The sequence below is a fragment of the Schistocerca cancellata genome, chromosome 2 (assembly GCF_023864275.1).
Source record: "Schistocerca cancellata isolate TAMUIC-IGC-003103 chromosome 2, iqSchCanc2.1, whole genome shotgun sequence".
Taxonomy (NCBI): domain Eukaryota; kingdom Metazoa; phylum Arthropoda; class Insecta; order Orthoptera; family Acrididae; genus Schistocerca; species Schistocerca cancellata.
This window is the reverse complement of record NC_064627.1, coordinates 367,609,731-367,621,988: the sequence shown is the minus strand read 5'-3', so window position 1 is coordinate 367,621,988 and position 12,258 is coordinate 367,609,731. Positions and strand designations below refer to the sequence as shown.

The window sequence follows — 12,258 nt, the reverse complement described above, 5'->3', positions numbered from 1 at the left end:
CACGTAATTCAAGCAATTAGATCTTAGATTTTCTTCTTGTCATCCATACAGTAGCCAAACTTCTGTCAAATTGCCAATTTCGTTTTGGTTTCTTGCATTACACAGTCACCTTGCTTATATGAAATATCTACATGTTTTAGTCTTACTGAAGCACTCTTCTAGCTCTATCGCCAACGCTCAATGTAGCTAAGCATTCAAGCACTACAGGATGTGGCGCTTAAATCCGGACAAATTTCAATATGAATTTCCTGCCATATCGTAGTACCGCCGGAGGTCGCGACTGGCGTTCTTGAAAACCATAGGCAATTAGTAAACAGCCAGAACCTCAAAATGGTCGAGAAGTTTCAGACAAGTGCGCAGTACAACCTAAGAGCAACAATTATCGTTCGCCCACTGAAATAGTTCGAGTCGGGTTCACGTCCTAGATGTTGTGTACTGTGAGGGTGATATCATACAGTGACGTTTCTTTGAAAAGCGAAAAACTGTGACAAAAGAAGTTTATCTGCAAGTTCTGACGAATGTCGTGAAACCGTGGATGGTAACTGTGGCCTCTGGGAGACAATACGTCTTTCAACAGGAAGGTGCACCGGCTCATACGAGCCATTTAGTCCAACACTGGCTCTCGTTGACATGTTATGGTCAAAGAGGCACGCTAATGTCGCATCTCTGCGCACCGCTATCGAAGCAGCATTCGCGACCATGGACAGCACTGTTTTAAAGAGTGCATGCGATCACTTCAGAACAAGACTGGAGGCTGTCATCGTGGTTGAAGGGGCTTACATCGGGTAATGTTACTCTTCAAAGATACCACTACTTATCTGTAAAATTGTATTTTGCTTTAATAAATTTGCTTTTACAAATGTTTCATTTGTCCGGCTTTAAGCGCCGCATCCTGTACAGAATATTAACCGATAATAGAAACAACCTGATAATCGTGCATCGCAGATAGGTAGCCGTCAGACACGTTGTCCATGCGGTGCTTCACAGACAGCGTGACAGACCTGCTCTCGGCAACACATAGTCAGTAGTTTCAGGCAAGGAGGTCGCCACTAGATCAGGATGAAAATAGAGTTATAAATCTCCAGCGCCTCGCTAACATTCCAAAGATGCATGTAGACCGCCAGTTTTTGGCTGCCCTTACAACCGACGTGTGGTGTCCCTTCATGCAGTCACCTTCGTCGATAGCAAATAATGGAAATAAATGAAGATCGTAATATTGGCTCTGTAATTGAACTTCTAACTATAAAGCCGGCCAGTGTGGCCTAGCGGTTCTAGGCGCTTCAGTATGGAGCCGCGCGACCGCTAGGGTCGCAGGTTCGAATCCTGCCTCGGGCATGGATATGTGTGCTGTCGTTAGGTTAGTTAGGTTTAAGTAGTTCTAAGTTCTAGGGGACTGATGACCACAGATGTTAAGTCCCATAGTGCTCAAAGCCATTTTAACTATAAAGTAATTCTTATCTCGGTCACTTGTGGACATGTCCGTGCATCGGCACAGGTTTTTCTCAACAAAGTAGTTACATTAGTATCTCCACAGAGGTTTCGCCTATTGCTGTTTTCCACGCCGTGTGTTGCAGAACAAGGCGGAAGAGCAGCGCACCATCACGGCCATCCTGTCCGCGTGCTCCGTGCTGTACACCGGCGCCACCGCACACAGGCTGAAGCGCGCTAACGGCGAGTTCATCATACAGGGCGGACAGCGTGAGTGTTCCCTAAACTCCACTAGAGCCTCTGCAATGGTTAATTTATTGTCCTTGGTCGTATTGTTCAGCGTAGCCCACATCTCGACGTTTCGCACCAGTCCCTTAGAATCCGTGCTGTTCACGTCTCTAATAGACGACGTAAAACTGATATATCAAGTCATTTATCCTGATTCAAAATCCTAGAATAGATAACTAGCAGTATTCCATGAAGTATAGCCTTCAACTAGCCTTTTTCGTCCGCAAATATCCACGTCGTAAGTCCTTAATTATCTGCAAAATCTCTCTATCAATGACGATTTTTCCGCATTGCTCCTTTGTCTCAAGAATTCGCCTAATCAGATGTCTCTTCCCCTTTTTTTAATAGTCCGATTCCAGCAAATCACTTCTGACTAACGCTACGGCGGTTTAACCAGTCAGAGAAAGGTCGAGTACTTGATGCAGTCTTGTCAACTTGCAGCTCCTGATCTGCCCTTAGTGATCACAGTGCCGACGTGGTGCTTAATTCTGAATCATCCTGCTTCTCAGTGTCTCATGAGTCGTTGAACTCGGGTGGAGGCAGTCAGAATTTAGGGGACTGGCGGCAGGTGAAATAGAAAAAAAAAATGGTCAAATATGTGTGAAATCTTACGGAATTTGACTGCTAAGGTCATCAGTTCCTAACCTTACACACTACTTAACCTAAATTATCCTAAGGACAAACACACACACCCATGTCCGAGGGAGGACTCGAACCTTCGCCGGGACCAGCCGCACAGTCCATGACTGCAGCGCCTTAGACCGATCGGCTAATCCCGGGCGGCGAAATAGAAATGAGTATGAAATATGAGGTGAGTAAAGTAGGGAAACGCAGTGACAAGACGAATATTAAATTGTGATATGGTGAAAAAATGGTGAGGAGGGGTTATTAACATAGTGGCTCAGGTAGTTAAACTTAACAATTGCGTTTCAATGGTAACAAGCAGCAACTGTTGTAAACAACGATTCATCTAATTTTCATGGGGAACAATCTAGAATGACGCTGCCCATTGTAACAATAACAATGCTAGCGAGTGCGAACTGGAACTGTTAAAGTCGACATGCTTGTCAAATAAACTTTACCTATACATACGAGCATTGCTCGTACTGAGCTGCTGAATATTGACTCTAGACATACCACTGGCGGTTTGAATTGAAGTACATAATAACGCTCACATAGCTGTTATTTACTATCCATACCGATTTCAATTATTCAGTGATTGTCAGTAGTGGCCGACAGCTGCGTTAGAGTGTCATATGAGTGAACATAACCTCAAGGCTACTACTAGAAGCCATACTCTAACGCAGTCATAGGACAAGAAACATTATGTGCAATTTATGACGAATGAAAATTTGAAACTTTTATAGCTAGTAAATAAAAAAGGTGTGAACACTGACTGATGTAAACTTCATAGGCAAATTTAATAAGCTCACAGATGCTCTCTGCTTACAAAATTGAAAATATGAACAAATACATTTACCTTCGTAGACGAGGTGAGTAACTACTGTAATAACATAGAAACCTATTTTCTCTTCTCCCGCAGGCGAGATACTTCGTATCCAGATAATGCCCCAAGAGTACTTGGACAAGCTCGTGGACCACAACCTGGTCAAGATATACGCCATCGCCAGTGTTAAGGAGACGCGTCAGACCTGGAGCGAGGAGGATGACTTCCCCTTCATCAACCCCAAACTGAGCATACAGGTGAGTCCGACACCAAGTCATCCATTAAGAACGCTGCGATGCAGTGTGAAGACAAGTCCGTATGAGCTGTGTGTGCCTGTGACTGCAGATCCGAGGCAGCTGCCAGGTGGGCCAGACCAGCCAGGCGACGTTCACGTTCCAGAACCCACTCAACAGGCTGCTCACCGACTGCACCTTCACCATTGAGGGACCAGGCCTCAACCGACCAAAGGTCATCCCGTTTAGGTGAGCACAACACATGTCAAGTGTATTGTTGACGAGCAGGACGGATATTAGTGGACGAATATTTTTAAATTACGAACTTTATTACAATCTCGCTCACTTGTTACTAATCTCACAAAACATATAAATTTGAACCTGCAATCTGAAGAAAAAGTGTCAGTGATGTAATTAAAGTTCATCAAATTTATACTGACATCTATGCGTAATGCGGAACTGACCACTAGATGTCACCAGAGACGGGCCCTCCAGTATAAAAGAAGTACTATATCGTCAGTAGAGAAGCAGTAACAGCTCAATGGTTAGGTCAGGAGAGCTCAGTGGACTCGTCATTGGATGTCATTTGAACAACACATCAGTCAGGGATATTTAAACCCTTTTAAAGCTGTCCAAGTCGACTGTTGGTGATGAGCCTCTGAAGTGGACACGCGAAGGAACAACCACAGCTAAATCAAGACCAGGCAGGCCACACATTCTGACGGAGGTTCGTTGTAAGAATCGCATGAAATCAGAGGAAGTTCAAAGTGCTACCAGCAATTCAGCTATAACAATTACTGTGCGTAGGGAGATAAAAAGAATTGGGTACATTGGTCGAGCAGATACACATTTCTGAAGTCGATGCTAAACGAGTCTTGAGTTGATGTAAAGAGCAACGCCACTGGATAGTAGATGACTGTAAACAAGTAATTTGGAGTGATGAATGAACGCTGCACCCTGTGGCAGTCCGATGGAAGGACTGGATTTGTCGAATGCCAGGAGAATGTTAACTGTCGTCATGTGTAGTACCAATACTATGGTCCCCGTATTGCACTTATGAAAAAAAGTTAAGAATATGAAAACAGTTTGCAGCACTGTGTACTGCACACAGTAGAAGAACTGTTTCGAGAAAATGATAGTTTGTATGAGCAAGACAACGCACCGCCATAAAGCAGCATTTGTGAGGCAATGACTCGTGGAGAGTGATATTCCTTGTCCATGGTCCCGGCGTGAATCCAAAGGAACACCTTTGGGAATATCGACTTTCCCAGACTCCAGCGTGAAACATTACTGTTTTTCTGGTTTCGGCTCTTGAGGAAGAGTGGGCTGCCTTTCCACAGACAATCGTACAGCTCACGCTAAGTGTCCACAACAGACTTGAAACCGTCATAAAGGCGAAGGGGGGGGGGGAGGACATACCTTATATTAATGTCCACTAATAAGTGTTCGGATACTTTTCATAAGATAGTGTGTTTACCTTAAATATACTGCAAAGTCTAGAAATTTCTCAGCACGTGAGATTATCACAAACTAATAAAGGAACATGATTTAAAGAGACAACAAGATTTTATTTCTTTTGACTGTGTACCATGTTCGATGGCGTCAAAAATTAATTCTTCCTCAACCACTTTGTCTGAAATCCAGCCTACTATTGAGCTATCAGCAACGAAAATCATAATATTCGAAGTGAAAAATAATTTCCAGTGCTCTCAAATATAGTCGTATTGTCAGTAACATATTTTTCATTGAAACTGTAACAGACGTAACGGCGATTTGGTCATCATAATGCTGTAATAGGTGTGCGATGTGGTATACTCTTCTCTTCCTCCCGCCACAGAATGAGCACTATCAACTACTATAGGGAAATATACTCCTCAATATAGAATTCGAACCACAATACAAACTGATTACTTCATATATCCAGAGTACTGATTGAGGTGAAAGTCAAATTAATTATGATGAAAGATTTTTGAACTAATCATAATTACGTGGAAATGTATTTTAAATTGAAGAAAAGTACTAGAAATGCCTGAAATGGATTTATATGAGCTTATAGAGATGTTTTGTTATACATGAACTTACCTATTCGATTCACTTAAGAGAGATGTAAGAAGTAACATTCCGCTTTTAGATCACCTCAAGTCCACCAATGTGACAAGAAAAACGAAAACGATAATTTAGGAATGTTTATACAACAAAGGTATATTTCAAAAGCCGTTTATATACGAGCACAATATACTTTACCATTGCTAATGTGAAGAAGATGATTATAAAACATGTAATACACACTAATTTCGTATTACAGTTGATTTTTCAACAAACAAACTCAGTTAATTTTTTATATAAACAAATAAATGATGATTTATGTTAATGAATAAGAAGTAATCATGTAAGAGGCTGTGCTAAGTTATACACAAATCAATAATGGTATAAATGTGCATCGTTCAATCAAAATAAAGGCAATTTGTGGTATAATTGTAAAGATGAAGTACAAATGAATGACTTATACACTAAGCAGTGAAATATTAAAAACATAATGTTCATTCAAATGAAACAGGAAGATTTCAAAAGTCATTTAGGAAACTTAATATTACATGATTCTGTTTACTCTTCTAGAATATAACTCAAGATGGTATTCTTGAGAGTTTAATCGTGATCCCTTCCAGTAAGCTTATTGTGCTGCACTTCACTTCAAAGCACAAAGTTTGGATATCATTTTCTGCACTACTAGTAACTGTATGTGTATTTCCAGCAAGATGAGGAGCAAATGCATATTCAGGTCTGCTTAAGTTATCAATTCGTTTGAGATAGAAGTCGTCCTTAAATATTGTTTCGAAATTGGACAATGTGAAATCTAAGATAGCAAACATAGATTAGTGTATAAATTCAAGACGTTGTAAAGGAAATACTAATGAGGTGAAAAATTGTGGATGAAGTTTGTGAGTAGTGGAGAAACTAACTGCAATATTCCTACTTTTGAATAGATTCCAATTTTATTTGAAATTATGTGTAGTAATTTTGTACAAAAAATCTCAGGAAAAAATACATTATTGTTCTACGTTTAATCTATATTTCACATTGTTTGCTAAGCAATGTTCTTTTCGATACACTTTCACAATGAAAGTCACAACGCTAAATATTTTCAGAAATTTATTTATGTAATACGTGTGCTTGCACATGTAAAACAAATATTTTTCGTTGTTGTAATAGTTTTTACATACTGGGTATAGCCTCGTATCAGCTTCTAATTTCAGCGCTCTGCGAACCAAATAGGTTTTATTTTTTATTGCCATATCATATCCAGATCTTTACTAGTAACTTAACATGTTAGAAATTTGATATACTGGGTCGACTACTTTCGGTCGAATCTTGGTCACAATAAGAAGTTTAATATAAACAGTAAGATATGTACCTGAAAATGAGGCTAACATACATTCATAACAATAGTTGTTTGTTAACCATGTTCGTCATTATTTGACTGTGTGTGTATGTGAATCGTATTGCAGAGCAACCCAGAATAGTTTTCCAAACAAAGTCCATACGTGAAAGTGCGCCTCTTGTCGCAACAACTGCGATAAGTGTGAACAACAAATAAATATTTAATAACACGAGTTTTCAATAGAGAATTATTGCTCGTCGTTCAGTCATTACACAACAGTCATTAGCCAACAGCTACATCACGAATAACAGCAGTCAAACATCACAGCAACGTGCTGCAGAATCTCATACATTTTGACATTTAGATTAATCTTAACAGAACAATATATTAAATCCATGCTCGAAACTGGTAACATTATTAAACTAAATCATGGGCATAGTGCAAATGACTACATTTTTTTTTGGTTTTGGCATTTTAAAAACAACACGATTAGAACTAGCTCTATCAGCGTTGCCATACTCTTCTATGGCAGTACATTTTTCTGATAACTGATATTTTGTAGGTAAGACTGCGCTTTTTTCCATATAATATCTTTAATTATGGATCATTGGGAATCTCGCCAGATGCAGTTGTCGAAGTGGAATGTCGTTTTAGCGTCTGGCAGAGACGCCATCATAATTATTCTGCCGAGATACTCGAAAAATCTGATAATCTTGAAAATATAATGCCATTTTGAAGCTTACACAAGTTAATTTTTATTGTTTCATCAGTCTTCTGACTGTTTTGTTGTGATCCACCACGACTTCCACTGCTGTGCCAAATTCTACTTAAATCTCAGAATAGCACTTACAACCAATGTCCTCAATTATTTGATGGCTATATTCCAAACCCCTGTCTCCCCTTACAGTGTTTACCATCTACAGTTTCCTCTGGTACTATGGAAGTTATTCCCTGATCTCCTAACATCCTATCCCTTCTCGTGCCAGTATTTTTCATATATTCCTTTCCTCCAGCTTATCAGTTCATCCTTCTACAGCGCCCCATCTCAAACGCTTTGATTTTCTTCCTTTCCGGTTCTCACGCAGTCCATGATTCACTTCCATCTATGCTGTGCTCCAAACAACATTCTCAGAAAGCCACTGGAAGTATGAATTAAGAAACGCCATCAGTCACAAATTTTCTTGTTTTGTTAAATAAACGATAGATTCCGGATCCTGTGAGTCCATCATCAGGTGTAATTTGTCTTAATACATGATTTATTTTTTCTGCTGAATGAGATGAAACGCATATTCAACATAATACAAGAAAAGCGTTTTTAACTTTTTGGTACCGTCATACAGTCTTTTCTCCATCCTGTTAACATAAATCACTTGACTCAAGAGGCACATTTGCATACACATGTTTGTAAACACTTCTCAGAAATTTCTTCCTCAGATTAGGACCTATCGATGACTATTCATTCTATTTAACAGGTCATATGACCCGTGCTCATTGACAGGGAGAATAGCAATGTCGTTATCGAATACTGTCAATGATATCTTTCGACCCTGATTTTAATCCTACTCCAGAATCTTTCTCTTATTTCCTGCATTACTCCTCGATGTTCAGATTGATCCATAGGTCTTACATCCGTTTTAAATCAAGTTCTCTCATTATTCCTTCCTATTATTCCTTCCCGACTCTTGAATATCTCCCGTCTTTCCCTAGAGCTAACCAAGTTGTCTAATAATATCATCCATCTTACTCCATTTTGTGTTGAACACTTTTTCTGGATCGGTAGATCCTATGACGGCATGTTGATTTTTCTTAATACTAGCTGCACTATCACGTCCACCGTCAGAAATGCCTCTGTGATACGTTTATCTTCGTTAAAGCCAAACTGATAGTCATCAAGAGACACTTAATTTTCTTTTACACTCATATATGTGTTATTCTTATGAAATACATGGGTACGATTGAGCGTTAGTACTCGGAATTATCTGCACTTGTATACAAAACCTTGCTGATGACATTTTTCCGAAAGTCTCACAGATTCTACACGTTAACCTGAATAGTCATTCGGTTGCCTCCCTCCCCCCTCTCCCCCCCCCCCCCAAGGATCTTAGTAACTCCAAAGAAATGTTATGCATCCCTTATACCTTATTTGATCGCAAGCCTTGCAATACCCTGTCAAACCCTGACTCTAATACTTGGTAGTTTATGTCTTCCAAACTCAAATCTACCAATCAGTTCCTCACCTTGTAGATGCCTTCAATGAAATCTTTCCTTTGCACTCTCACTATTTATTCCTTTGCTTTTCATTTCAATGAACGTTATTTTCACTTTTCTGTATACTTATTCTGTCTTTCCATGCCTATTTTCCGTAAGAGTTTCTCAGATTTTCTCCGCAGCCATGATGGTTTACCTTCGCTGCATTTTGTACTGATTTCATTCCTAACTGACTAATACTGCAGGATTACAGTCTTTAGCTGAATGATTTTGTACTTCCTTCTATCGTAGATGTATTGCATTAGTTCTTTGTTGCGCAAGAATTCTTTAAAGTCCAGTTTCTTTGACTGCCCTTTTTAGACCTGCTCGTTCCGCTTCAGCTGCACTACCTAGTGTTCTATTCCTTATCGCGGGATCTACTGCCTTAGAGATCTTCAAACGCACACCATCATTGCTCCGTAGTTCAGTGTTCGATTTCTTTCCATACTGATTCATCCTGACAATCCTCTTAGCTATGTGAGTAGCAGTGGTTTCTGCGTGAAACCACCATGTTATCAATATTTTTGAAGTCCTAGTGCCTTTCGCATGAAACCACTGATGCTATTGCAAGACAGGGACCTCAAATGGTACACTGTGGTACTCCTACGAACGTAGTGCGTTGTAGCAGACACAGCGTTCAAAGCAATAATCGGTGCGGAGATTGTACTCCGTGATTGTAGGATATTGTGACATGTGGTTTTTCTATGGAGATGATATTGAGGAGATCATTGACGATGAAAGTATGTATGTTTAAAGGTACTGTAATGTAGGTTTGTACTGCTACTTTTATGAGTGGTTTCGAAATGAAACCACTAGAGCAACAAGTGCTCTTGATATAAATTTATTAAATTTTAGGCTAATTTTTGCTTGCTGTTTGGGACTATAATTTGTTTTAGGCATTATGAGCTCATGGAAGTTTCGACGTGTGCGATTGTGCGTAGGAAAAACAGGAAAGTGGATTGAAATATATCTCATGAAATGACAGGTGGTTGAAAACTGTATGTCGCAGTGTTTCCAAAGTGAGACAACGTCCTTAAAAGAATTGATACTTCACTTTTTGACAATTTCTATTTGTATCCGCTGCTTAGTATGATGATAAAGGATAATGTTGTGAGAAATACTAAAATTAATTTTTTATGTTGTTGGGAACTAAAGGATTAAACTTAAGCCTATTATCATCAAATTGCGATATGAATTAACCGCCCTCTCTTGTGATTGCTAGGGATGTTGTTGTTGTCTTGAGTCCTGAGACTGGTTTGATGGAGCTCTACATGGTACTCTATCCTGTGCAAGCTTCTTCATCTCCCAGTACTTACTGCAACCTACATCCTTCTGAATCTGCTTAGTGTATTCATCTCTTGGTCTCCCTCTATGATTTTTATCCTCCACGCTGCCCTCCAATGCTAAATTTGTGATCCCTTGATGCCTCAGAACATGTCCTACCAACCGGTCCCTTCTTCTTGTCAAGTTGTGCCACAAATTTCTCTTCTCCCCAGTTCTATTCAATACCTCCTCTACCCATCTACTCTTCAGCATTTTTCTGTAGCACCACATTTCGAAAGCTTCTATTCTCTTCTTGTCCAAACTATTTATCGTCCATGTTTCACTTCCATACATGGCTACACTCCATACAAATACTTTCAGAAACGAGTTCCTGGCACTCAAATCTATACTCGATGTTAACAAATTTCTCTTCTTCAGAAACGCTTTCCTTGCTATTGCCAGCCTACATTTTATATCCTCTCTACTTCGACCATCATCAGTTATTTTGCTCCCCAAACAGCAAAACTCCTTTACTACTTTAAGTGTCTCATCTCCTAAACTAATTCCCTCAGCATCACCAGACTTAATTCGACTACATTCCATTATCCTCGTTTTGCTTTTGTTGATGTTCATCTTATATCCTCCTTTCAGGACACTGTCCATTCCGTTCAACTGTTCTTCCAAGTCCTTTGCTGTCTTTGACAGAATTACAATGTCATCGGCGAACCTCAAAGTTTTTATTTCTTCTCCATGGATTTTAATACCTACTCCGAATTTTTCTTTCGTTTCCTTTACTGCTTGCTCAATATATAGATTGAATAACATCGGGGAGAGGCTACAATCCTGTCTCACTCCCTTCCCAACCACTGCTTCCCTTTCATGTCCCTCGACTCTTATAACTGACACCTGGTTTGTGTACAAATTATAAATGGCCTTTCGCTCCCCGTATTTTACCCCTGCCACCTTTACAATTTGAAAGAGAGTATTCCAGTCAACTTTGTCAAAAGCTTTCTCTAAGTCTACAAATGCTAGAAACGTAGGTTTGCCTTTCCTTAATCTTTCTTCTAAGATTAGTTGTTGAGTCAGTATTGCCTCACGTGTTCCAATATTTCTACGGAATCCAAACTGATCTTCCCCGAGGTCGGCTTCTACCAGTTTTTCCATTCGTCTAGGGATATGTTTGTTATTAACAGTTGAAATTTATTGCAGACTCAGTTGGTGTCTTTCTTCTCTGATTCCTGCTACTGATCCCGTATTCTCCCTCAGCTCTTTCCGCTCCTTACGCAACAATAGCATTCCAGTCCCCCACGCTCATCGTTGACATGCTGTTGCTTTTAGATAACTGAAAATAGAAGCTCTGAAATTCATGCCTCGCGCCACCTCCTCTGTTCTCGGTTGCTGCGCCGGCGCGCCCCAGGGACGTGAAGCCGGGAGAGCTGGTGTCTTTCACGGAGACGTTCCGGCCGCGCAAGGTGGGCGACCGCAAGCTGGTGGCGACGTTCTGCTCGCAGCAGCTGCCGGAGGTGAGCGGCGCCGCCACGGTCAGCGTGCAGCCCTAGGGCCGGCTGCTGCCGCCGCCGCCGCTGCCGCCAGGGGCGCTGCGGGCGCGCCGCGCGGGCCTCTGCCGCCACGGCCGGCGCTACTGCTCGCTGTACGACCTGACGCTGCTCTGGAGGGACGCCGGCGCCGCCGCCGCCGCCCCCGCCGACCTCCGCGACGTCGTCGCCTCCAGATTCGCGAGCAGCCTGTCGCTCGACCACTATCACTGATGAGACGCAGCTCCTCCGCAGCCCTGCCAGCGCCAAAACACCACTCTTTAACTGGAGCTGTCTACACCAAAAATCAGTGCTTTGAGCACTATTGTTACAGTCGTATTACTAACAAAGTAACACAAACATAAAAGACTAAGCTGATACCACGAGAAACGACCTCTGCAGTGTAAGGTGCATGTTGTTCGCCTAGGAAGAACTAAT

General features: G+C 41.0%; 1 protein-coding gene across 3 annotated transcripts in view; it reads left to right on the top strand.

Annotated features, from left to right (window-relative positions):
* Positions 1-11,844, top strand: part of LOC126161757 (hemocyte protein-glutamine gamma-glutamyltransferase-like) — a 174,488-nt gene extending 162,644 nt beyond the window's left edge. For all 3 annotated transcript variants that reach the window (XM_049917809.1, XM_049917808.1, XM_049917810.1), the window contains 4 exons: positions 1,575-1,698; positions 3,260-3,420; positions 3,509-3,645; positions 11,703-11,844. In XM_049917809.1, the coding sequence (XP_049773766.1) occupies positions 1,575-1,698; positions 3,260-3,420; positions 3,509-3,645; positions 11,703-11,844 (564 nt within the window). The remainder of the gene's footprint in view (positions 1-1,574; positions 1,699-3,259; positions 3,421-3,508; positions 3,646-11,702) is intronic.
* The last annotated feature ends 414 nt before the right edge of the window (positions 11,845-12,258 follow it).